The sequence below is a fragment of the Labrus bergylta genome, chromosome 4 (genome assembly GCF_963930695.1).
Source record: "Labrus bergylta chromosome 4, fLabBer1.1, whole genome shotgun sequence".
In the NCBI taxonomy this organism is placed as follows: domain Eukaryota; kingdom Metazoa; phylum Chordata; class Actinopteri; order Labriformes; family Labridae; genus Labrus; species Labrus bergylta.
Window position 1 is genome coordinate 24659874 of NC_089198.1, and position 27258 is coordinate 24687131.

The 27258-nt window shown below is 41.1% G+C and overlaps 1 protein-coding gene across 3 annotated transcripts in view; it reads right to left on the reverse strand.

Moving 5' to 3' along the window:
* rock1 (Rho-associated, coiled-coil containing protein kinase 1) overlaps positions 1 to 26259 on the reverse strand; it is a 33040-nt gene extending 6781 nt beyond the window's left edge. For all 3 annotated transcript variants that reach the window (XR_010666349.1, XM_020654665.3, XM_020654663.3), the window contains exons 1-25: positions 25325 to 26259; positions 14150 to 14231; positions 11895 to 11995; positions 11599 to 11736; positions 11292 to 11467; positions 8353 to 8437; positions 8038 to 8182; positions 7733 to 7871; positions 7393 to 7484; positions 6429 to 6588; positions 5628 to 5703; positions 5327 to 5415; positions 4864 to 4912; positions 4487 to 4622; positions 4067 to 4158; positions 3726 to 3972; positions 3193 to 3299; positions 2873 to 3023; positions 1843 to 2003; positions 1556 to 1740; positions 897 to 966; positions 707 to 810; positions 391 to 556; positions 191 to 284; positions 18 to 106 (exon numbers count right to left, since the gene is read on the reverse strand). Coding sequence is in view for 2 of the 3 variants with exons in the window: in XM_020654665.3 (XP_020510321.1) it covers positions 18 to 106; positions 191 to 284; positions 391 to 556; positions 707 to 810; positions 897 to 966; positions 1556 to 1740; positions 1843 to 2003; positions 2873 to 3023; positions 3193 to 3299; positions 3726 to 3972; positions 4067 to 4158; positions 4487 to 4622; positions 4864 to 4912; positions 5327 to 5415; positions 5628 to 5703; positions 6429 to 6588; positions 7393 to 7484; positions 7733 to 7871; positions 8038 to 8182; positions 8353 to 8437; positions 11292 to 11467; positions 11599 to 11736; positions 11895 to 11995; positions 14150 to 14231; positions 25325 to 25435 (3045 nt within the window). In the remaining variant the exon portion in view is untranslated. The remainder of the gene's footprint in view (positions 1 to 17; positions 107 to 190; positions 285 to 390; positions 557 to 706; positions 811 to 896; positions 967 to 1555; positions 1741 to 1842; positions 2004 to 2872; positions 3024 to 3192; positions 3300 to 3725; positions 3973 to 4066; positions 4159 to 4486; positions 4623 to 4863; positions 4913 to 5326; positions 5416 to 5627; positions 5704 to 6428; positions 6589 to 7392; positions 7485 to 7732; positions 7872 to 8037; positions 8183 to 8352; positions 8438 to 11291; positions 11468 to 11598; positions 11737 to 11894; positions 11996 to 14149; positions 14232 to 25324) is intronic.
* Positions 26260 to 27258: the final 999 nt, after the last annotated feature.

Genomic DNA, 27258 nt, shown 5'->3' on the forward strand with positions numbered 1-27258 from the left:
CAAAAGTGAATCTCTACCTGAGTCTTCAGCGTGCGCTCTGTGTTGAGGACCTTCTCATAGTTGGCCTTGATTGAATTTGAAATCTCCTCCTTCTGAGCTACATACTCTGTGGAGACAAAGACACTCAGTTTGTAAAACCGCGTAATTATAACAAAAAACAGACAGGGGAAGGTTAGTGCATAGGCAGTACCTTCTTCCTGAGCTTGAATCTTCTCACTTAGCTCAGCCTTCTCTTTGCTGAGGTTCTCCACATCTTTGGTAAGAGTTGCATTAGAATCTTCAAGCTACAGACACACAAGTTAGAGGGTGAGAAGCTTGAAAGCGTATGATGATGATGAAGGAGGGGAGTAAAACAATAGTATTAAAGGAGAGAATTCAGGGACTTCTCACCCGTGCAATTGTTGACTCCTTGTCTATGATTTCCTGCTTATGTCTTGTCACTGCCTTCTTGTTCTCCTGGCTGAGCTCAAAGTACTGTTCCTCCTGAAGTGCCCGGGCGAGCTGCTCTGACTCGGCCTTTGTCACCGTCAGATCGAGCTGGGCAGACAGGGAGTCCCTTTGTGTAGAATAAAACACATTGTATTAGTTTAACAGCCTCGACACTTTAGCCTAATGGATTTTTTTTACGATCAAACCCCAGTAAGAACAACACAACAGGACATTAACCATTCAGCGGATACTTGATCTTTGGAAAAGTCGCTCTTACCTTTCGCTGCACAAATCCTGCACCTTTTTATGAACCTCTTGCACGTGCCGGTTCCTTTCGTCAATCTCCTCTTTTAGTTCCTTGACCTGAGTTTTGTAAAGTGTCTGTGGGGGGGGGGGAACAGACAGAAGGTTAGCTTGCTGTTTTGAACTAAGCAAAGTGGATGGAGGTTTTGTGGACTCGTACTTACAGAAAAATACTGTTCAGCCTCAAGCTGGTCCTGAAGTTCCCTCATCTGTCCCTCATTGCCTCTGTATTGTCTATGAACACATCAAGAAAAAAACATTATGCACATCATAGATTCATGAATTTAGCAAATTGTTCACATCCTCAGGTTCCAGCACTTTCCAAGCAACACTCTTTAGCCAGCCTCTGCCTTGAAATGTTGACTTGCAGCCCATCCAACAGCACTGGCTATAGCACTAGCCAGAGGATTAGCAACAAGGGAAATGGAGCTGGACACAGAGTGAAGCTAATCCTCTGATGTAAACACTGTCGCAGCACAGCTTTGGCAGAGTCACCCCTCTAAGCTGCAATAATAGCACTAATTTGAAAATCACAGGCAATTGTGGGCTCATTTACACCTCGACTTCCAAAGAGCATTACTGGCCTGTGCAGCAGGAGGAGAAAATTAAAGCTCCTGGCTAGACCTATTGCCAACTTTATTAATAGTAAAATTAGGGAACCCAATGGTCTTGGTAACATGAACTTTTCCTTATTTAACCTTGAGAAAGTGTTTATAATTGATCAGAATTGCCTGTTTGATCTATTATTTGCACAGTTGATTTAGACAAAGTCTCAAAAAAACAGAAGAGAAGTCGTCCATTCCAACGCCTTAAGAACACTCACTTGGTCAGCTGAGCCAGCTGGAACTCCAGCGAGCGTTTACTCTCCAGAGCCGTGTTGGTTTCCTGTTTGAGCTGCTTCTCTGAAACCCGAAGGCGGTCCACCTCCTGCACGCGGCCCTTCAGGTCGTTCTGTGCCTGCACGCGCTTGCTGGACTCCTGGTCTATCTGTATCCTCAGATCCTTCACCTGGAGGAGGAAGACAAAAGACATTGAGGCAGATTCATTTGAATAAAGTTGTACATCATAAAGAGGACTGCAGTAGCCACAGTTAAGAGGGGATCAACTTACCTCATCTTCCAACCGTTCTTTCTGCTTCATCAGCTGCTCCATCTTCTGCACAGACTGCTTCAGGTCAAACTCTAACATAGAGCACTGCTTCTCTACTTCCACTACCCGGCTCTCCGCGCGCATCCTCGCTCCGTTCTCCTCAGACATCTTCTGCTGAACAGCTGGAGTTTGAACAGAAATAACATTCAATTGTTCACTCTGCTGCAGACGAAGTGATTTATCAACAATCTGACAAACGTTCCATGATGATTTCAGCGAGCTTGGCATTCTGAACAATCCATCCACCTAAACTGACCAATTCTGAAAGTTCCCTTTCGTAGTCGATAACTATATGAGGGAATTTAGGAGCAGAAACTGCACCACTACTGGGCTGTGATCATTAATAGAAGTCTGAGTAACAGCTGAAAAAACAGAGCTGACAGAGCTGGACCTCCACAAAATCAGATTGTAAGCTGTCAATCATTATTTTTCTCTTAATTTTCTTTAAAGAAGCTATGGTGGTAGCTCTTTTTAAAAGAGGAATAATTATTTTCCAACAAAAAAAATGTGTGTTCTTTGATCTGGAAACAGCATAAAGATTATCTTTACAAAACAAAATCTGTATTTTTCCATTCAAAAAGAGGAGCTGTTATTATTAGAAAGTCTGTTCAGAAGAAACGTAACAAAAAAAAAAGGGCAGAAGAAGTTCAGGTGAAAGGTAAGAGTCACCAGATCGTTCATTTATTGCAACAACTAGTTCAGAGTCCAGCTTTAATATGCATGAGTTGATGTCCTGACATGCTGCCTTGCATTCCTCCCACCCAAACGTCACCTGTAGGTGAGTCTGATCAGATGGCAGACAGGGACGACCAAACATGCAGAGAACGTCAGAAAGAAGGTTATACAAATAAAAGTGGGGGATGCAACAGAAATAAAGAGACATAAAAGTTCTAGAGGGATTTGAGAGAAATTTTCAGAAAAAAAAGAAATCGGGGTAAAAGAAAAAAAAAACCAGCATGAAAGGACGTGCTCCAACACAGGACTGGCATACCGTTCATGGCAGCTGATTTGGCTTCTTCAATAGACTCATATTTGTCAGTGAGTTGTGCCCGCGTCCCCCTGTGCTCGGTCTGTTCCTGCTCCAGACGCTGCTGCAGAGTCTTCAGCTTGTAGTTCAGGTCTATCTCCAGGTTGTTCTTTTCCTGTGAGGAGGGGGAGGGAGGTAGGGGGTGGGGGGGTGAGCAGAAAAACAATGTGAAGCTGCAATCATCCAATTAGAAACACAAAATAATAGCTATTCACTAAAATTCTACAGGGTGGATGCACTTCTTGTATATGCTTAAATACTATGATTACTGATATAGTGTGTACCTTCTCCAGGTTGTTGCTCCTCTCCTGGGCCTGTTTGCGTTCCGCCTCCACTTTGGAGAGGCTGAGCTTCAAGCTCTTGTTGTCCTCCTGCAGCCCTGCCATCCTCGCTGTGAACAGAAGCAATAGTTTGAATTTCAAACGCCATTATATTACCATCATGCAGATAGTTTTACCTTCAGAGAATTACCTACTTTATCCAAATCCCTTCTTTCCCACTAACTCTAGAACTTTCATAAGCTGGTGTCTAAAATAAGAATCCTGGCTGACTGATAAATCAGAGACTCATTTGACGGCTGTGGTCATTTCAGGGTTTCGGTATGTGGGATAGCTTTTAATTTCTGCAGCTGTCTAATGACTAAGCTCAAGTATCTTAAAGAGAGTGCAATAACTAGCCTTAAAGAGTTATTTTCAAACGTGCAGAAATATATTTAAACGTTGCCTTATAGAGTAAGCTAGAGGGTGGAATGAAACTGGAATCAAGTTGTAAAAGGTTTTCAGCGTTAGCTTTGCATATGTCAGACTCATTACGGCACCTTGCAGCTCCCTGATCTCCTCCGAGCCCTGGCTGTAGTTCCTCCTCTCCGAATCCAGGGTGCTCTGAAGAAGCAGGAGCTCCTTCTCCAACTGGGCCTTCTCCCCTTCTGCGGCGCGGCTCCTCTCCTGCAGCTCTCGGTTCAAGCTCTCCAACTGGCTCACCGTCTTGCCCACCTCCGTGTGGCTCTTCCTCAGTCTGACTGCCGTGTCCGACTCTGCACGCAGGAGGTCATTGGCCTCTTCCAGCTGTGATTAAAACACGAGAAAGGATGTTAATGCATTACTCTCCCACATTGTCTGGGCAGTACGTGAGGTGTTTGAATATGTTTTTGCTTCATACTTGATTCTGCAGCTGGAGAATCTTGTCATTTGAGGCCTGAGAGTTCTGGCTGATCTTCCTCATATCTTCGAGCTGCTCCTTTAAAGTTGAAACTAGAACAAAAAAAACATGATAACAAGGGAATTCATTTCATTCTAATTTAAACTCCCAGAACATCATCTCTTAAACTGTAACAGTGATTACTTGTCAGTCATTGCACAGTTGCAAAGGTGACACCTTTATTGAGTTCGCAGCGAGCAAGATGAAGGACACACTTGAATAAAAGGCTTTTCATTGTGGGAGATATTACTGAGATGATGGGGGATTGACGTGCTGCAGAATCTCTGCTGAATTACCGCCCTCATCTCTGCTTCACTCTGCAATTATACCGTAACTGCAAAGTGTCTGAGTCACACGTCAGCAGCAAATCATTCTCTTTACCCTCATTTTCCAAATTGCGTCTCTTCTCTGCCTCCTGGTCAGCTTTTCTTTGGTACTCAGTGAATCTGTGCTGCATCATGATCTTGTCCTTCTCCAGCAGAGACATGCTGGCCTCCGTCGTCTTCCTCAGGTTCGCCTGCGGGCAAGGAAACATGAGAGCAGCTGTTATGCGGCAATGAAGAAACCGATTCTTAATCTAGCCTCTGATTTTAATCAGAACTGTTTTCAACTACTTCAACAAGCCTTTTTGAATGTACTCCCAAAATATGAGAAGCAGTGCATGTTTCTTGTTATTGATATTACCAGCAGATCATGCAATTTTTAGTTTTGACTCAGAAGGAAAATGCTTAAAGAGGGAAGAAGAGGCGGCATTTAACCTCTTCATCCAGTTCTTTCATGATCTTGTCGATCTTGGTGCTTGATGTCCTGGGGAGGAAATATTACAAGAAAAACACAGTATTACATGATATGTTGAAATTCTAAACAACATTCCTGTGTTCAAAAATCAGTGTGGCTCTGATATCGAAGACAAGTAAGGATGCACATACAAACAGCCTGGAGAGAATATGAAACCATGCCATAATAACTTAATGTAAGGTCCTGTTTTCTTGTACCATCAAAACAGTTAAAAGGAAAAAAAACAAACAAAAAAAACATTTATGTATACTTTGATGTGTTAAAGTTACACTTTAATGCTGTTAATGAGAATATTTGCATGTAAATCAATGCTACGTGTGGTTCAACAGAATCAAGCTCCTCTGGAAAATATCAGGGCTTTCACACTTGCGGAAAACTCCTAAAAAACTATTATTGTGTTCAAATCAACATATGGCTCCTTACCGGCATCTCTGCTCCAACTCATCCTTCAGCTGCATCTCGCTGTGGAGCTGTTCCTCCAGCTGGTAGATTCTCTTCTGCAGGTTCTCCAGCTAAACGGAAACACACACTCTTATATGTCTTATAGAACTTGAATGAAAAGGAATTTAAGGTGACAAGGGGATCAATTGGTTTTTGCACCAATACACCAAGACAAATTCCTTGTATGTGTAAATGTGCTTGGCAATAAAACCCGATTCTGATTCTGAATTCGACATATCCTACTGTATACTTTTACTTAAACAAATTGTGATGGTCTACTTACATGACTCTTGTCTTCCTTTGCGGAGCTGCTACGTTTGTCGCTGGTCTTTGTTGAGGCGGTGGACCGACGTATAAGACTGCAAAGAAAACATCATTTTTTTTATAAATTCATACATAACGACGACAATTTTATTACAACATAATATCAAACCAAAATCTATCCACTAGCACAGTTTACTAAGAAGAAATAAGTCTGTATAGGAATGTTATAAGTATAGAGGTATTTACAAGCCAACAGAGGACTTTTTAAATGTGCTCCACTTTTTTTTTAACCAGGTAATTAACCCATTGAGGTCAGGATCTCTTTCACAAGGATGACCTGGCCAAGGCAGTAGCACACATCATAATAAAGAGCAACAATGATTAAAATGTGTAAATTGGTAGATAACGTACTGAAGTTATGATGACAGGTTACAATTCAAAAACACAGACACTGTCCAAATGGTCTCTTGTTGTTTTGTCTTTCAAGATCAAGCTGGAGGCTTCAAGTGAAATGAGATCTGCTAGTTTTAAGTCATTCTGGAGAAAGTTCCACGCAAAGGGAGCAGCAAAACTAAACACTCTTTTCCTGAACTCAGTGCCGACACGAGGAATATCACAGGAACACTCCTGGTTTAGTCAGGTATTCAAACAATGTCTACTGTGACAAAGTGATTTCTACCATGAGAACAGAAACACTCCATCCATTCCATACATATTTGTTTAAGTATGTGGACTGTAGTAGTTTGACTTATACAGAACATCTTTACATTGACTCCCATCAAAGTTAGTCGGTAGGTGGTAAAAATCAGAGGGGACTCACTGCTGGTTGCTGTAGTAAGTGAAGCCCACAAAGGGGAGCTGGTTGCCCACAAAGGCCTTTGGTATGGGGAAGGTCTCCTCCTCTCCCCGGTCCTCCTCGATATCATCAAAGTTACTGGTGTCAACGTCACTGCTCAGTTCAGGCACTACAGGAGCAGCCGCTACACAGCGTGCAAAAAATAAAAGAAAAAAAATCATGAGTCATGATAGTTGAGCACAGTTCATCAAGTACAAAAGGCTACTGGGTGTGATAACAGTCTGAAATTATGTGCAAGAACTAAGAGAAACCATAAATCAGATCAGAGTTCAATCCAAATGTCTCTTGATGCTTCTTAGGTTCATAATGAATACTTAGACTACACTTCATACAGCCACACACTATTTTGCCTCTCTTTTTTGAACAAGTGCTATCTGTTATTGTGCATGTTTGTATTCTGAGATATATTACCCTCAAGGTGGCTATAAAGTAAAGAAACAAATCTTGAACTTTTCCCTGTATCACTGTTTTTTTGCCTCACACATCTCTTTTGAAACTCTCTTAAAACAAGAGAGGCCAGCCAGCTAGCAGAGCAGCTCAGCCCAGTGGAACAGCACCAAAGTGCTGACATCAGCCTAGTTAAGTATTAAATATAAAGCCACTAAAGAACTGACTGCAGCTCCTGGATTTAGCTCTACTTTTAAACCTCTCTCTCTCTCTCTCTGCTCCAGTGTCAATCCTGGCACATTAGCGTTCGCTTCCCCTGCAGTTGGCCTCAAAGAGCGCCCCACTGCCAATTACGACTCTGAGCAGGAATCACGTTTGGTCTTGGAAAGGATACTGAATGAATGGCTCGTCCGCAAGAATTTCCTGCGACTGTCTGTAGTAGGTCAGATGGAAAACATGATCGCTGGCTACAGGGCCGCGGTAACAGTGAGCAGGCTGCCAAAACGAAGCAGGAGGTGTGAAAAGTTATTAGTAATCGTACTTTCTCTGATGTTATCCCACGTCCACTGGTCATTCTTGAAGAAAGGATGCCTCTTGATCTCGTCTACACCGTTACGGCCAAGGCGGACTTCCCTGTAGGAGTCAGGGGGGGTTTCATAATTAGTTGAATCCCTGATTTACATAAAAGAATTAAAGCAGTTCTTAAATATTTACATGCAAAGAGCAACAACTTCTACATTTTCTTATTGAAAATACTTTCCACTGAGGGTCCTCTAGGCCAGAGAGAAAAAAAATCTGTGCCTAAACAGAGGAAGGGTCTTGAGATATAAAAAAAAAAAAAACCTCTTCAGAATCCAGCCCTTAGCCTGCACCTATCTCACCTGTCCGTCAGGAAAGCACAGATAAGGTTCTTGGCGTCATTGGAGATGTCACTGTCATCAGGGAAGGTCAGGGCATTCTTGTGGTTCATAATTTTGCTGTAGGTCCCCACCAGGGAGTCAGCGTAGAAAGGAGTGTCGCCTGTGCACAACACAAGAGCAACAAGAGTCAGCAGTTACTACTGTGTTCACAGTGAGAGAAAACTGTTTGAAAGACAAATGCTAATCTTTTAGTTCTTTTGAGAAAACTGTAAAGCATCATAACAGGTATGATTAAATTAACGCCGGCCTTCTCAGCATCAACTCACCAACAAGCATTTCGTACAAGAACACTCCCACGGACCACCAGTCGCACTCTCTGCCATAATAGCCGTCTCCTCCTTGGGATTTCAGTACCTCAGGCGAAATGTAGTCTGGAGTTCCCACTGCTGTGTCACATCGTACCATACCATCCTGAACAAGAAAAGCAATTTGAAAACAATCCTCAGTTTTAACACTTTTTATACAGAAGAAATCATCCAAGAAGAAATCAGCAAAAACATACATTTCTACACAGAAATATTATAATGTATGCAGCATGTAGGTATAATTCTTATAATATTGAGGGGAACTGGATGACATACCTTGTTCATTTTCATGCAGGTCCCAAAGTCTGCAAGTTTCAAGTGGCCTGCTTTGTCTAACAACATGTTGTCAGGCTTCACATCCCTGAGGAGGCAAACATGAAATGGTATCACATCACACTAAAAAAAATATAACAATAAAAACTGGAGCACTAAACGTGTGAATGTGAGCTGTTAAAAGTCAGAGGGGCTTCAGGGTGATACTATTATAAAAAAAAAAAAGAAGAAAAGGCTCTCCATATTGGAGCAGTCTGGAGTTGCTGCAGTATTCTGAAGCCATCGGTCAGATGTAATGAGGTGTGAAGGAGGCTGGAGGCTGAGAGAGTGGAATTTATGTTTTCTTAAAATGTCCTTTCACTGCAACATCCAGCAGGTTAATGGGGAAACAGCAAGAGAAGTGTTTAATACAGCTGTCATGCTGGGAATGTTCCAGCATTGCAGCTGTGCATGGAGCCTGGTGAGTAAAATAATATTTGTAACCATTTTATAGACGGAAATTAAAATACGTAAGAGTGTATGCATAGAAAAGGTATCATTAAAACTGTGTACAGATTGATTGCCCTAAGAAAACTAGGGCCAGACTGATATGGGAATCTTAGGGCCGATGAGGATATCGATATTGGGGAGAAAAAAAAATCTGAATTGGATATATAGGCCGATATCTCTCTTAGATCTATGTCCAATCTGTAGAGATAGATAGATGTATATAATCTCATTTATTATTATTTATTGATCCCTCAAATGTAATTATGGAAGGATATACAGTATATATGCAATATATTACTCGACTGACTGGAAAACTTGGTGGGAGTTTCTGGCACAGCACTAAACTGGTTTGAATCCTACTTAGAGGACAGGGACTTCTTCGTGTCTACAGGTAACTTCAAATCTGAGCAAACAAAAATTACTTGTGGAGTTCCCCAAGGTTCCATCCTGGGGACTCTTCTGTTTAACGTCTACATGCTCCCACTAGCTCAGATTATAAAAACAATATAACTCCAATCATAACTACGCAGACGACACAAATATATATTATAATGTCGCAAGACAACCATGGTCCCATAAAAGCACTGGGTAAATGCATAGAGCAAATCAATGAGTGGATGTGCAAAAAAATGTCTCCAGCTAAACAAAGACAAAACTGAGGTTGTTGTTTTTGGAGAAAAAGAGAATCAGCAATCAGCTTAAGTAAGTAAGACTCAAAACCACTGACCAGGCAAGGAATCTGGGCGTAGTGATGGACTCAGACCTCAATAAAAGTGGCTTTTAAAGCCCTTTAAAAGGCCAGAATTAAAACAATTACAAAATCAGCCTACTATCACCTGAAGAACATTTCAAGAATTAGAGGACTTATGTCCCAGCAGGACCTGGAAAAACTTGTCCATGCTTTTATCTTCAGTCGTCTTGATTACTGTAACAGTGTCTTTACAGGTCTGCCTAAAAAATCAGTCAGACAACTGCAGCTGATCCAGAACGCTGCTGCTAGAGTCCTCACCAAAACCAAGAAAATGGATCACATCAGTCCAGTTCTGAGGTCTTTACACTGGCTCCCAGTCTGTCAGAGAATAGACTTTAAAATCCTGCTGCTGGTTTATAGAGCGCTTAATGGTTTAGGGCCAAAATACATTAGTGACCTCCTGATTAATTACGAACCATCCAGACCCCTCAGGTCGTCTGGGACAGGTCTGCTCTCTGTCCCCAGAGTCAGAACCAAACATGGAGAAGCAGCATTCAGTTTCTATGCTCCCAGAAACTAGTTTCTCTCCCAGAAAACTGCAGGTCTGCTGAAACTCTCAGCTCTTCTAAATTGAGGTTGAAGACACACCTGTTTACAGCTGCCTTTCATTAAACAATTTTAATAAGATTTTAAACTTTAACTCTGCACTGTAACTTTTAACTCTTCTTATATTTTTACTTTATTTGAATTAATTTCATTTGAATTATTTTCATTTGAACATATTTTCAGATTTAATAATTTCAGTGATTTTTTAAATTTTCTATTTTAATGTTTCTTTTCTTTCCTCTGTCATGATGCTTTTGATGTCTTGTGTGAAGCACTTTGAATTGCCTTGTTGTTGAAATGTGCTATATAAACAAACTTGCCTTGCCTATGACACAGACACAATGGCTACTCATCTGGAAAATAACTGCGCATGTACTGTACGTGCAACACCACTTGACACCCCGAGGGAGTGATGATACTAGTTATAATCCAAATAGCAAACTCTGCTGGTGACCTCCAGAAAGAGAACTGCTAGTGTAATACAACAATACTCAAATAAAATGCTTTTTGACTGGTATTAAATCGGCACATATCTGCATTAAAATTAGCCGATAATGATAGTTACTGGATATACTAATATCAGCCGGCCGACAAATCGGTCAGGCTCAAATGAAAAGATCAACAGTTAGCGGAATAGAAGTGTCATAAACAATTTCAGGTATAAAACATAAATGAAAGGACACACTAGAAACACTACAAATACTAAATAAAAAGGTTCGAGACACAGGGGGAGAAGCAACGTAATATATTATGACAACAAACATTAGTTTGTGATTAGTTTCTATGGAAGATATTTAGAGGGACATTAGTGTTGAAGTAAGCAGAACCTTTGCTTTGGAAACAAGTATTGATGCAGTCACACACATATAAATAGAGCATTGGCAAGTAACCAGCATTTATGCTAAAAGCAGCTGCTTCCTTTCTTTTACAAAGCCCCATTAGATCATAGGTTGCCACCACACCTTCTAGAGCCTTCTGCATATCTCAAAGGTGTCAAGCCCCATAAAGATAAATTAATTTACACATGCACGTCAACCACGTTAAACAAAATCTTTAAGGCTGACCCATAAGGGTAATAAACTGACCCATAACATAATTTGAAAACAAGACCTATAAACACAAGTGAAACCGAGAGACTGTAGAGTTTGGTTGTTACCTGTGAATGAAGCCCATAGCGTGGATTCCATCCAGAGCTAGCACCACCTCAGCTGTGTAAAAGCGGGCCCACTTCTCCGGGACGTCATAGTTGCTCATCAAGTTAACCAAGTCCCCGCCGGGCATGTATTCCATCACCATGTAGAGGTAGCGGTCATCTTGGAATGCAAAAAAGAGCTACAGAGAAGAAATAGTTAGCTTTAACAACGTAAAAAAAAATGTTAATATGGTAAAATAAAACAGCGGTCACATTATAACATCAGACTAGTCTGTGTGGGTTTTTGAACGTGATTTTTTCTGTGACATACCTGCACAACCCATGAACTGTTGGCAAAAGCCATGATGTCTCTCTCCTCCCAAAAGAAAGCAGAGTCTGATCTCTTGATCATCTCAAACTTGCTCAGTAGCTTCATGGCGTAAACCTTGCTTGTGGCTTTGTGTCTTACCTTGGAGAGATTTTAAAAAAGGGGACTTTAAGGTTAGCCTTATTTGAGCACAAACATTTGCAGTCTAAGAGCAAAATATAAACATCATTGTGGACTTAAATACTGACATATTGTTATGTTATCAGCAAACAAAAAAAAAAAAAAAAAAACATTCTTACCAACTGCACCTCTCCGAACGCTCCCCTTCCAATAACTTTAACCACCTCATAGTCCACGGCTTTCATGCGTAGATCACGGATTTTACTAATGGTTTCTTTGTCTGTATAAAAAACAAGCAAAGACAGATGTTAAGAGAAAATACGAGCTAAGCAGTAAACCAAACTACTCGTATTTTGCACTGGTCTCTGGCATTGAAGAAACACAACAGATTAGATTTAAAACATTCCTTTTTGATAAAGCTTATAGTTAGGGTTCGTGCAGGTATGGACCAGCTCCTAGTTATGCTGCTATAGTCTTGGACCACCAGGAGAACGGGCACCTTCAGCTCCTATCTCTCTCTCTGTGCATTCACATCATGTTACTGCAAGTCACTATCGGTAAATCTTAGTTACTAGCCACATATTTTCCTGGGAGATGGATTGGTTGAGATTGAGATCAAAGGTCTATGTTGCAAAAAATCAGCAACCATTTTCTTAGCATTGAGCATTTCAAAGAAGACTGTCAGCCACCATGTTGACAAACAGACGAGAAAAGCTGACAGCGCCTCTGCACATCTGAGAGATGATGTCTTGGGAAAGTTTTTGGGCCTCTCCCTGATGTAACAATGCTAGCTTGCTCTCCTAGGAGAGATAGCATTCACTGGTTCAGCCAAATTTGGTCCTGGCTGAACTATGGGGGGGATCATTTCCAATTCACATGGGTCAGAACTGGCACAGAAGCACATGAAAAGTGGGCGGGGCTGTGTGAAGGGGGAATCGAGTTCAATTGATCGAAAACAAAAAAATTAAATAAATAAAGATAGACCAAAAAAAAGCAAGGCTTGAGATGATAGAAGAAGAACATTTAAGAGTGAGTCATTTCCCCCTCAGAACACAAGTTCATAGGATCATGATCCCTACTTGGACCAATCCCAGAGGACCTAAAGAAGCATAGACACCATGTTTAGAAAAGGTACTAAAAGGATTCCATGTTGCTGTTAGAGACATGCTGTATGTAACTGCATGTGTTTGATATCCAGTGGGTTCCAGCATGTATACAGAGGAGTGATCAGCTGAAGTGATCGGGGTGTAAAGAACAATGCATGGAGGAGAGTGTGTCAGAGGAAAGAGAGCTTCAGGCGATGCCTGCAACTGAGGAGCAGTGTCTTACAAGACAGCTAGTCCATTAGTCCATATCCATCAATGCAGCTCAAACACTCGGCTGCTACACACAGAAGTACTGTAGCAGCAGTAATGGGGGAGATGTTTAATGGCAGTTTTGGCTGCAGGGCTTTACAGTAACCTTGGCTGTCTATCATACATGGAATACTGAATTTTAGACTCCTGCACACTGAAAAAAAAAGGTTTTAAAGTCACAGCAAAAAGCTTCACTGTTAACCAGTTTAGAATTCCTTCTTGCCCTTTGGGTTGACAGATCATGCCAACTTCTACATCAACCGGGGTCATGAGACTCTCTTGATGATTGCTTATGAACTCATCAGCATTATGTTTATGTGCCTTTCCACAACAAGAGTGCAAAAAGCAGTCACTACCTTCTTGATAATTCATACGAACACAGATCTTAAATAGATTTTGACATATTAGTTTATTTACTTTGAGAAACCAAAGAAAATAAAAAGAGTGAAGGCAACAAAACATGCTTCAAATTATGCAGTTATACCAGCAGCAGTGGGAGTAAGAAATAGTTGTTTATTTGAGGTGTTAAGGTAATATGTTTGTCTGTATGTTAATTAAGAAATGAAAGACATTATGTATATCACCATGATGTAACACTGATGCCCCACCCCCATCTCAAACACTGATGGCTTTACAAGATCAAGTCCTAGAATAAACACTGAACGTGACAGTTGCATTTCCTTTTATGTCAATGCCAAGACATTGGTTGTTTGTCATTGACCTGTTGGGGGGGGATAGATGTTGCCTGACTATAAGCCTTTGCGTTGGTATCTTTAGGTTGTTCAAACATAGTTAGGGGATTCCCCAGTTTAAGGGCACTGTGAAAAAGAGAAGCCATCCTGATAGGCACCATGTGGGTCACCAGCCATTTATGAAAGCCTCTTTGTTGGGGACACTGAGCAGCAGACACCTATTGTGTCCAAGCCGACATAGAAGCGGTGACCCAAAAACAGCCTTCTTTTTTTCCTGGGCCCAGTCTTAAATACCGGTATGTAACAGGGTCTGCAAATGCATATGTGCCGGACAGATCGTTGTTAAAGAGAGGCGTATGGGGAAAAAGGATGATGTGTACTACTTACATCTATTCAAGAAGTTGTCAATGCTTTTGTTTTTCCTCAGGGCAGGAAAGTCAAGGTCATACACCAGCGCGTCCAAGCCATCCTGAGGAGGAGAGCAGAAGGCATTAACAAGCAGAAAAAACAAAGCTGCAGTCTTCTACTACTGCAACATCACGGTTGTCATGTGAAAGCAAACACAGACTCATGTCAGGCAGGCTGTTAGAACACATTTGTAAAATACTTCCTAAGTTAGCTAGCACAGACGTAAGTGTCTAAGACATCACACAACTGTTTTCTGAAATGCTGACTCGAACTAACTTCTAGCTTATCAAGAAGCAGGCAAAGAAATTGAGCTGAGGCAAGCAGAATAAACATGTTAGTTGCTGAAAAAGTCGCCATCGAGCTAGCATATTCCAAACACCAATGAAAGCACGAATAACGCAGACAATTTAAGGTCAGTAACAGGAAAAATTAAATGACAATTTAAATCTGCAATTTTTTGCACAGCATTGACTTCATTTTTAAACACCAGCGGTTTCCACTTGCTCAAAACATGCCTTCGACAGTATAAATAAGGACTATCTGAATTCACCAATGAAAAACATGAAAAGAAATAAAAATTAAAAAGTGTGCGTCTTCAAATGCATGCAAGGACAAGAAACGTTTGAATATTTAGTGTATCTTTAAGAGCCTGAAGCATCAAAGACAGTTGCCAAAAGAACAATAGAAGTACAGTATGTCTGGTGTCATTATTGTCAAAACTATGTAACTGGCAGTCACACAGGAGGTGGAGTAGTAGTCCTGAGAAAAGTTGTTAACATGAGATTCATGTATGAGCCATGCTACTGGAAAATTGGGCTAGACGACAATGACAAAAAATAAAAAAAACAAGATTTTTTTTTAACACCTTTCCTTACTTCAAAAGATGTCATTGCTCTTTTACGTTAGTATTTTGACAATCTACAGAATATAGCGGTACTGAAAAACCTAAACACTCAAAGATGGCTGAGAAACCTTTTTGGAAACAAAACCTCTCACTTCTGTCAGCTTTAGTGCATGTTGGCTTTTTACATTTATCTAAAGACAACTCAAACTCCAGCAATAATCACACATGTCCCTCTGAAAAGTTCTAGACATTTTAAGGCAGACTGCCCCTGAAATCTTGCCGAGTTGCTCATGTTCATTACATGCATGGTGATCACACCGGTTGCCCACATACAGTCTATGGCCGTTTGCTGAACGCAGGATATAGATGACACTTCCCCCTCTCACTCATTCACAGGGAGTTTTTCTGAATATTTCCTGCTGGATTCTCACATCAGCTCACACTGACTTCACATGGAAAATTGAAAGGGGGGCTGGCAGGAAAACAATCCAGGTAAAGCTGAGTGAAAATTTCAGGACGTTTTCAGGAGTTGCCAGCATGTGTGAAAGAAAGCACCATATGAGAATAGTTGGCTCCACTGTCGTCCTGTAATTACCAAGAAGTAAACATTGAATCGGATTTTTAAACAGTGCTCTGAACCATACATTTAAGTTCAACAGGAGAACTCAGAGAGTTTGAAAGGAACAGCTTTGCAACTTAGCAGCTTTAATGTATGTGCAAGGAAAGGCTGATGTTGCTTTCAGCTTAATGACCAACAACAGCAGAATTTACCCCCTGGTCAAAGTTTCTTATAAATGCAAATGAAGACAGTGATTTTGAATGAGCCATAAGACCGTACAGTGAGCTAAACTTTACCATAAAGGGCTGAAACAACAATTACTGAAGTTTACTCCAACTCAGTGTTTTCTGACCCTTGTTTGAATCTTTGCTAGAGCATCTTGAATGTCCTCATTTATTTACTTTACTATGGGATTAAAAGCAATGAAAGAATACAATCACAATGTGATGCATCTTTAGGAGTCAAGGAGCAACAAAGAAACAGTGCCGGCTAGATTGTCTCAGGTCAGACGTGTAAATGCTACTGGTGGGATTTCATCTAATCTTCCATAATCCACAATGGCTAAAAGATGTCAGGCAAACAAACATTTTGAAAACAGCACCGAGTTACGCTTTTCCTCTCTTTAACGAGTGAGTGCCAGATGTTGACACCAAGCATTTTCTGACGTTGTGACATGGGTCAACGAACCTTCACTTTTCCTAATGATATCAACAAATAAATACAGCAGCTGATCAGGCAAGAACATATTCTTTAATCCAACTTTATCCTTCACAAGCTTCACTTCACTTGTTGACATTAGCAAGATCCCTTATGAACTCACTATCATAGAAAGAATCTGGTCAATCCTGTATCATGAATGACCTGTTAAGATAGTGACAGATTCCTTTTTGCATCTTGGAGAAAAACAATGATGACACATGGTGAATCAGCAGCTCAGACACTGCGAGGAATCCTCTTAAGTAACTCTGCTGCTTCTGCTCAGCAGTGGAGGTCAGGGCCGTACCCCGCCCCCCACCCCTATGAGACATAAAACAAGCAGTCGCCCTGCGGGATGGGTGGAAGCTGGGAGAAAGGCAGAGGGGAGGGGGATAGGAAAACAGGGAGGAGAAAAATGGCGGGTGGGAACAACAAAAGCAATGCAGAGAAATTAATGATAGGATAAGGTTGTGATCTATACACAGGGCTGAGCTGAAAGCCGTCGTCTGTTTCACTTTTTCAGAAATACATAAAGTCAGCTTTCAGGTGGGAGAATGTACACAAGATGGGCTGAGTGTGAAGAAAAAGGGACCTTGTTGGCCAAATATCCAGCCAGCCTGCAGTGGAAAAAAAGACACACTGAAGAACTGAGTCCTTCAGGACCCTAATCACAAGGCTCTGTGCTCTGCAATGCACGTTTGCATAACTTCCTGCCGCAGAGAACTCTGGACAGCCACAGTAACATTCCTTAACAGGACTGTACACGTCAGAGAGCTATTTTAGGTATGTGGCCAAACAAGTTCTCAACAAAAAGTGAAGGAAGGGAGGGAAAAAAATACATCCCAAGTACAGAGTAACATTGTGAGCCTTATATTCAATCAGCACTAGTGACCATGCCTTACAGTGACGGAAAAAGGGAGGTAGGAGAGGAGGGCTGGTGCATGTTTGGCTGACTGGTCCAATAGAAGAACAACTTAGGAAAAAACAAAGAAAAGTCAGAGGACTCTTGTACTGAAACCAAAAGAAGCAGATTTAGGGCGCACTCACTTAAGCACACTCCGGATTTCTCCATAATAAAAGGATGTCAACGTTGTGTACCCGCGTGCTCGTGCTCGTGGTGTACCGTGCCGAAGCACACCTCTCCGAAGCGTGCCAGTGCCAAGGAAGTGTACCGTGCTTGAGAATGGTACTAAGCGCTAACACTGGTCAAAAGAACTGGAGTTTAGGGTTGAAGCGTGCTTAGGCACAGTGCGGATTTCCAGGGTGATAGCGCCCTTATTAAGGGTGCACTCACACAAGTCAAACTGTACCATGCTGAACGTTTGACCCATAAAGTCCAGTTCTTTTGACCATTGTGTAACTAGTCCGACTAGTTTGGAAGAATTCCTTGGCTCTGGCACAGTTGGAAGAGGTGTGCCTCAGCACAGTACGAGTGCTCGTGCACATGCAGAACACAAGCACAGGAACAAAACGTGGACATGACGTATAGCCTAATCAATGCAACCGTTTCTCTTGACAATGATTTTAAACCATAGCAGGAAAGGGGTCACGTTTGTCGAATGCAGAGGTTGAGTGTTTACTTGCAAATTAGGCACAGCTGGATAAAACCCACAAGAACTTGAAGGTCTTTAGGAAAATACAGGACTATCAGTATTACAATGATGACTTATGTACAAGAGGTTAGCAAGCTCAGGCCCAGTTGGGCTTGGAGCACTGTAAGCACAGGCCAGGGGGTACAGTATTTAGCACAGTATGGGCCGGGGAAACTGGGATTAGTCTGAGTGCACCCCAAGTGTAATAACAAAGTGAAGCATTAAATATGCTTAATAGAAAGAGTGGATACAAGGAATAAACACAAATCATTTTATTGTAAATTGATCGATGGACGGCCCCTTGAGATGAAGCATCTCGTTCCTGGAGGAGTCCAACACAAGCTCCAGAGTTGAATCGTAACGTGTGTTGCGTCACATTTTGTGTGATCAGCATCTAATGCAGGCACAATCTACATTTGTAACTCAAACGATGAAAGACCTGAAATTATATTTGAAGATCCAGATGTGTGCCCCAACGATAATTGATCTACTGATAGTCATATAATGATGCATCGCCATATCCAAATAACTGAAGAATATAAAAATCCCTTAGAAAGTAAAGTGCAGGAGTAATGTATTCAATCACAGAAATTTGATGTCAGCTTCATCTTGTCTTATCACCGTTGTCTGACATTATCCTGCAGTCTTCTTCTTTGGCTGGCTAACTTCTGTTTACTTTGCCCTCTCTCATAACACAGTAAGTCAATTTGGCAGGGAAATCTTTGAGACCGCCTTTTTAATTTATTTTTATTGAAATATCAATACTTGGCACCCTTGATACAATCATTTTATCACAGTCAGGACGAGGATATATTGCTGATTCAATATTCCCAACCCCTATTTTTATTCATCCATGAAGCAGCCTCTCTCTCTGTATGGTAATTAACACATCTGCATTTTTACAAACACTCAGATGCACTCAGGGTCATCAGGGTCAACCTATAAATATGGAATATAAGTAAATGCAGCACACTGGTTTGTAATCATCAAAGTTGAGGGTTAGCTACCACAATCATCCCACACTATCTTGCTTTAGCTGTCAGACCATTTGCTGCAGGGTCAGATGGAGCAGCCAGTACCAGTAACATGTCTCAGCCCAAACTCAGCTCCAGGCTCTGCTTACAAATATGATGCTAATACAAACGGATAACTGACAAAGCTCTTTTATGAGCCAGTATTGCAGAGTCATTTGCAGACGTGATACTGTTCCTGGATAAGCACTTGTTGGATCAGGAGTTTGTCTGCTGTCCAGGCAAGGTGAAGGAAACGGCGTAAAGGATACAAAATGTGCAAATTATTTACTGTTAAAATGTACGCAGATTCATTCTAACAACCTACCGCTAAGAAACAGAAAATCCCATCAGTTCAACACCAACGGAGTGGTAGCACAGCAGTCCACAGGCTATGTTTCACTATGTGGCAGTCTCAGAAGAAGAAAAAAAAATCTCAGGGAAAGCAAAGCAGAGCTTGATGTTATCCTATTTCTGCTGATGCTGCTTCAGCCAGAGGGCGACACAACCCAGGGATTACTAAATAATAATATGTGAAACCATCTCATCGCCCTATTAATGAAATGTGGTATTGATGTTAAAAAAATGTATAGTTAAACTAAACGCAAAGGCTAGTGGTTGACATCACATATAGCAATTATTTCTTTAAGCTTATGGAGAGAGAAATCCACACACACACAAGCTCTTTTCCAGACATTAAAAGTCTGAGTTAAAATTTCCATGGGAGACTCAGCCACATCATCCCTTTCTGCATGCCAGCACAAGGCATGTGGACGGGTCTAAGTCGAGCCCTGCTTCTCACTTCCTTTTCTGCCACCTCTTCAAGACAATATGCTTTCCACATGTGAGCAATTGTGCAGACAGCTGTTCAGTTTGCCATGCAAATAAAGGCAGTGCCATTGCAGGTCGGGCCTGTGGAAAGACAAATGTGATCATACAAACCAATGAAGCTATTCAAAGCATGAAATACCACAGTGCTTCCTCAGCTCTAGGTACGGCCAGTCAGAGAGAAATGGGGATCTAAGGGGGATATGTATCCATCTGCTTTTAGACTGAACAATAATGGTACAATACACTACCACTAAGTTTTTTTAACAAGCACTTCATCCAAACTCCTGCTCTACAAAACATCTACTGACAGGAAATCCCACTTACCTAGAAAGACTGCATATCTAACAACTCTACTAGTTAAATGGCAGTGACAGTGAACCCAGGGGTGGCAAAACATGGGCATTCCATTTCCTTATGAGGCCCCAGTGAGCGAGAATCACTGTCACAAACGCTTTCATGTCAAAATATAATTGAGTTATTGCAACAGTGGAGAGAACTCACGAGTTTCCACTGACCGGGCCCCGGATTCTCAAGAAAAAACTCGGCCGTCCTGCCATCTCTGCCCCCTCTGACAGCTCTGACCTCACCACCACAGCCAATAACCTTCTCATTAAACATCATGAGTTCACTTCAACCATCTTCACCAGATAGGGGTCGCAGAGATCTTTCAAAGTGGGACAAGCTAACGAGAATTGCAGAAGAAAGGAAAGCAGGAGGATGTAAAGTTCAATGGGTAAATCAAAAGGCAAAAAAATGCACCATTATTAAAAGAGTGGATCGTTTGCATTCCTGCACATAATCAGCCAGTTCAGGGAATGCAGAGCTACAAATAGCTCGACCAATTGTTGTTGCTGAATAGCTGAGGAGAGCAGTTTACCCCGGTCCAGCCTGGACCTTTATGACAAAAGGGATGGATCAAACACAAAACCATAACAGATACATGTTTTCAGCTCAAGGAGATGTAACTTACAACTGAAAGGAACTACCTGAGTAGTTGTTTCTGTACACTTTCAACGACATATTACACATACATTCTATAGTTGTCATCCAGTCTCCAAAGCATACCAAAAGTTATATAAATACATTTTATGGCCTCCAGACTGCACTGAAAGTCAACTTGCAGAGCATTGAAACACACCTTGAGTAGATAATACCAAAAAGATGACATTTTTGTCACTTTTAATCCTTCTCAAAGCTTCTGCATTTAAGCCTAGCAGGGTATTAAGTAGAAGAGCGGGGAAGGACAATTATGCAAAGAAAGATGGTGCATCCATGGATACTGCATCCAAGATTCTAGTATATCCCAGAAATTGCATTACCATAGGACAACAACATGGCTAGATATGTCAGAAACACTAAACATATTTTTGCATGTTCATGCCCGATTTATGATTAAGTTGATTTTAAAGGGGCTATATGTAACTTTCAAAAATACTGCGTTCGTAGTGATACCGCATGGCCGTTAGGTGAACTGCACCAGTAACCTGTTGCTCGCTCTCCCTCTCGTGCTCGTACGTACACAAACAAGCACAATCATCAGTTGCGAAACACTGGATATTTACCGACATAATGTTTACAGAGGAGGTAAGTGGTCATACACAAACGACAGTCTCGGCAGGCACTGGCTGAGAGCGGGAGTGTGTGATGAGTTTGTACTGTTGATCTCTGTAAGCAGAGCGGAATGAGGAGTACGATGAGAACGTGCATAAAATGTCACTTCCTGGAGCTTTCGCAGAAACTTTTTATACAGGTAACACAGACAGACAGTGAACATCTACTTTTTCACATCAGTTAACCGTTCGCTTATTAATGGGTGATAAAAAACTATTTATACATGTAAAGTTGCATATAGATCATTTAATATAAATGCTATTTTATCTAAAACTTGATGTTTCTTGTATTTGTATTGTATCTTATTTCTAGCACTTTATAAAGGTTTTCGTTGCACTGATCGAATTTCGTTGTACTTGTACAATGACAAATAAAGCTATTCTATTCTATGAAGCGTTGATGGTCTGTTCTCTTTGTTTTCAATGTATATTATGAACAAAGCAGGTGAATTCATACACCAGCACAGGCTGAAACTCAATCTTACTTATTAAATGTTCACAACAAATGTGTTGTCAATTCCAATCTACAAAGTGTGAAACTTGCATCTTGAAAATAGATTATAACCAGTCTCGTCTTTAATACTCTTCCTCGTGCATTGTGCCAAATGAATGAGGTTGAAATGTTTGATTTTATCTTATTTAGTCTGAATACATAACTCTGGCCTGACAATCATTCTTATCTGTCAAGTGCAGAACCAAATACAGACTACAGATGCATTATCAGCTAGGACTACATCTGACAGCTAAGGTTTGTCCATTCAAGGCAAAGGTTGATAGTACTAGTGCAGGCATTCTACAAAGACTAAACAAGGACTGACTTTACTCAGGATGTTACCCAGGATGGGCCCAAGTAGATTATGGCAAGGTAATTAAGAAGCACGTCAAAAAAAAGGTGCTCTACTGATCATTCTACGGTTGCAAGTCTCATTGGTTTAGGCATATGTTAAGGACGTGTAGTGCATTATGTGGCTAAATTTAGCCTGATGTGGAAAACAGTCCACATTTTGTCTGTCGGCCGGACAATAATTGGAAGTGAACACACAAAAAACATATCAACATTAGCATCTTTGGTTCCAATTTGTATAAGCCAGGCAGTCCTACTGACTAGTTATGACATAAGTTATAAGCACCTCCCTTTATACGCAACATAAATATTGCTGTCAGTGTCGAAGGAAATGTCAATATAAAAAACTGCTTATTTTGCCTGACATCCTAAACAGCTCTGAATATAAGCATCCAACATGATGTGTACATGCAGCATTTACATGATTAATCGTTGTATTTGAGACTGGTCTAGCTGTGTTTTGCTTTTTTCTTTTAATACCTAATATTATAGATTGAGAGTCAAAATAACAGATGACAGGCAAATCAAAAGTTAGACAAGCTTAAGCAGCACACGTGTCAAAGTTAGAACAAAGACTGCAAGGCCTTAATAAATCAAACAGGGGCAAAGCCTTTGCAAAACATGTTTGACCAACGTATCAAACAAATACTTGTTTTAATACTATGTTTTAAATAAATGACACTCCATTGAAGGACCAAAGGAAGTGCCACAAAAAAAAACACTATTCAACACATTGATAACCCCCTTTTTCTGTCATCGTTAACTTTTAAAACCTCCACCTAAAGTGTGAGAACAAACCACTTGATGATAGCATCTGTTTCAAGATATTGAATGTTACCAAAATAAAATACACACAAAGGCAATGTTCAGACACTTAATGTCAGTGAGCTTTCACATCACAATGTGAGGAATTCTGTCTCTTCACATTAGCTCTTAGAAGCCTGCCTGGAGCACAGTGATTAGGGAGGGGGCAGCTCATCCAGATAAGGTGCTCTTCTCTCACAGCAGGATTTATTTAAAAGGGGGGAGATAAGGATGACAGGGTACTGTGCTCAACAGGCCAGCCTGGAGCTGAGTGTTAAGGTGCATGCCAAATGTCATCATCACACAACCCAGACCAGACTTCTATGGGAAAAATGTACAAGCCCAACAGTGCTAAAGTAGTGCCAGCTCGAGACACAGGTATGGAAACATGGCTAGTAAAAGGCCCGCATTGTACATTCTGATGGAACCTATTACTCATAGCCAAGCATGTTGGCTGCTTTATGAGTTAAATGTCCTGATTCACGGCCTTCAGAAACATGAGTCTTCAGTCCACATAATTTTGGTTTATGGGTAGCAGCAGCAGAGCCCACACCCAGCTACCTCAGAGCTGCCTGCATGGCTTCAACTCTCTACAGACATGCAGAATGGCTTTGGGACACAGGGAACTCCAGGCCAGTCAAAGACAAGAGGTTATTTGATTAGCATGGAATTTTATTAAGCTGTGGGTGGAGTTGCATGGTCGCAGAGAGAGCCTCAGCTAAAGGCCTCCATTCATTGATCAGGCGAGATTGCAGAAAGGGGGGGAAAAAAGAGAAACAACACCCTTGTGTGTGAGGCTGCCAGCAGGAACCGTCCCCACAGCTTTTTGCCATTAAAAATGCAGAGAGTGTGCACTTTTTTAGGTGAGTTTAATTGCCTCTTTCTGCAACAGGATGGGAGGTCACAAAGAATAAGCATGTTTTCTTTTGGAAAGTAGGCTATCTAGAGCAAGCTATTCAAACACTAAACAAGCAGTGTGTGTGGGTGGGATATTGGGACAAGGCCCCTTCCCAAAACAGCTTGGTGTGCTTTAGCCAAGTTTGCAACTTATACTGCCTTTAATATGCATATTATGTAGAAAGGAACTATCAGTATTAGCTTTGATAAATACAAATTTGACTGTGCTACTCGCACAACTTCACTGTTGTTGTTTTTAACGACATGAAAATGTGTCTGAAACCAGTTTGTTTTATGGGACGTTCAAAAATAATAGTATACTAGTAAATAATAGATTAATTTTATTGACAGGGATACATGATGCTACTGATTCTTGTGTTGTATTGCTAACAAACAGACTTATTCTGTCCTTACTAGAGCTACCCCAAAAAAATATACAATAAAAACTACTTCCGTATGCAAATGAAAAAAGGTGCCATAGTCACTCCCTGGAAATTCAAAGCATTACGTTTCGGGTTTTCAATCACAATATGCAGGGCAAAGACTCCCATGAGTCACAAAGAGCCAAATCCTTGTGACAACACTCAGTGCCACTGTCACCCTCGCTGAGAGGCTCCAGATATCAACAAACACTTGACACAACAACATCCCCTTTGGCAATCCACTCCATGGTGACTCAGTTCCCGGGACTGCAGCACGTAATGAAAACCTATGAAGGTGTTGCTTTAGGTTTTAGCACGTGGCAGCAGCCGCCTTCTTTTCCAAAGACAGGAGAGTCACTTCATGAGCCCGGACAGGAAGCAAGCAAGGGCAAACTTCTGCCAACAGGTGTACTGACACAGCTGCTGGAGGCCTGCAGGTTACAACAGGCATGCGGGCAGCCTATCACTTCAAATGAAGATTAGATCACACGAATTTAGACTAAACAGCACACCTAACCACTCGCTTCTTATTATATATATATAAAAAAAAGCACAAACGAATATAAGTTGTTATAGTAGAGAGGTCTTCTTAACTAACCGAATATGACCTAAATGTGGAGACACGGTTGCCATCTGTCAAAGAGTATTTCAGCCACCAAATGCGTTTAAATGAGACTCCACATCGAGGCAACGTTATCAGTGCTTGACAGTAAATCGCAGTTAAACATCAACCCTGCAGCTCTCAGATATTGTTTGTGGCAGAGGAGTTCATAAAGCATTACACTGCAGGAAAAAAAAATCGTTTCTTTTATCCCGATATCCTCAACACATAAATGTAGTAACTCATACAAGTGTTTGAACTTGATCCAGTGTGTGAGACGACATGGCCTGTCGGACAACCACATCAGGGCATTCCTTCAGTGGACGAAGTGAGACGACTTGTTGGACTCGGAAATAATTTCTGCTCCAAGGAGTAGACTGACCCCGAATGATTGGCTTTGCTTTAGCTTAGCTGCCTCGCCAGCTAGTTAGGCTACAAACTTACCAGCAGACAATCCGTGTTTACTTCTGACTTTGGGTCCTTCAACATGGCATCGATTTTTTCAAACCGAGCCTCCATGCTTTCCCCAGTGGACATTTTTGCTGTTAAACTCATCCTCGGCGTCGGGTTATGGACAAAAAAAAACAAAAAACAAAAAAACACACAGCTCCCTGCTGAGACAGAAGGCTGGCTAGCTAGCTTCAGCAGCCAGCTAAGGTAGCTAGCTAGCCAAAATGTTCCTTTTCTTCCGTGTGAACTTTTCCGCCGCTCTCTCTTCAAAGAAAACACATCGTTCTCCTGGAGCTCGCACAGACGATGAATCGTTTAAGGTTGCGTTGAATGTACAAAAGCCACATTTTCAGAGTCGAAAGAGGTTTTCCCAGTGTGTGTGTGTGTGGCGAATAACTTCAGTGGCAAAAGATAAATGAGGCGAAAGATTAGTCAGCCTCCACAGGATGCCACCGAGGAGAAGGGCTTAAAAATGTTTTTGCATCCAAACAAAAAGGCAATTAAAACATATGTAATGTCTGCTGGAAAAGCACCATTTGAGGGGGGGGGGGGGGGGGGGGGTTAGTCCAGGTCCATTCCCATATCTGTGTCAGGCCCTTGCAGCAAAACGACAATAGAAACTGACAGCTCAAAAGTAGAAGTGGTGGGGGTAAAAAAAAAAAAAAAACTTCTGCTTCTTCCAAATGAGTTTTAAACACGGGGCTGGTTACAACGATTAACGGCGGTCCCTCCGCTACATCCGGTGCGTTGTCAATGACTGTCGGTAGTTTGTCGTCCGGACGGAAACACTCTCTCGAAACGACGACGTTGTAACCGTGTTTAGATATAAGTTCGTTTTCGAGAAGAAGAAGAAGAAGAAAAAAACAGCATACGATGCCCGATTTTCTCCCACAAGCCTGACCAACATGTCCGCCTTCCTGTTCAAACACCCCGGAGTAGCAACTTCAAATGTCAAGCACTGCGCATGCGCCACACACCGAGGCGCATTCAAAAGAGTTCGGATACTGTTCATGGGCAACATGTTGCTGTTTGCAAATCTGACAAAGGATAGGGTAAATTGTCGTTTTAAAGCTATTCTTTAGAGGTTTTAAAAAAAAAAAATCAGTTTTAAGAAAACGTTAAATGTTATTCTACTAATTTGATGTCTAATATGTGAATTTTTCAATTGCTTCTTAATGTTTTATAAATAGCCTAACACAATGTTTTATCTTCTATCTTATAATATTCAATTCTGTCCAAGGTTGAAAATATTCATAAAAGACACCCATCCTTGGTTATATGCTACACTATCATATATTCAGTCATATAAAGTATGCTCTAAGGTTACAAATGTGTCTATTTTTGGAAATAGGCTATACTATTCTATTGTATTCTGGTGTACTCGTTTCTCCACAACTGGTCGAATTATAGTTCCTGGTCAATAATTACCAGGGGCATCATGGGCTATGTTTTCATTTAAAAAAAAAAAGCCATGTTGTGTGACTTATTATTCAGTATATTGAATTGATTTCAGGATCAGTTAGCTTCAAAGCTGATCTTACCATCCCTAATTTGATCAAGACTGCGCAACATTGGGCTGTGTCATATTACTGCAATGGACTGCAGAACAAGTATTAAATTAGAGACATATCTTCCTCTGAGGCTAGCTTTACTTGCTAGCATTGCTTTTTTTTTTTTTTTTATCTGTAATTGTTCCAGTGACAATGTCTGCCGTCGTTACTGTTTCTAGAATGGCTGATCTTTCTTTTATGATTTAGTTTTCATTGGATAGGCCTATATTAGATCTCTATAAAATTATCTTTTATTTGGGACTTCCCTGACAGAGCAATCTTTTTGGTGAAGCCTACTTGTGATTTTGGCAGTGATTTAATTTTCTTTCTGTTCCTTCTGGTTTTTTTTTTTATTCTTCTTCAGAGCAACCAAAAAAA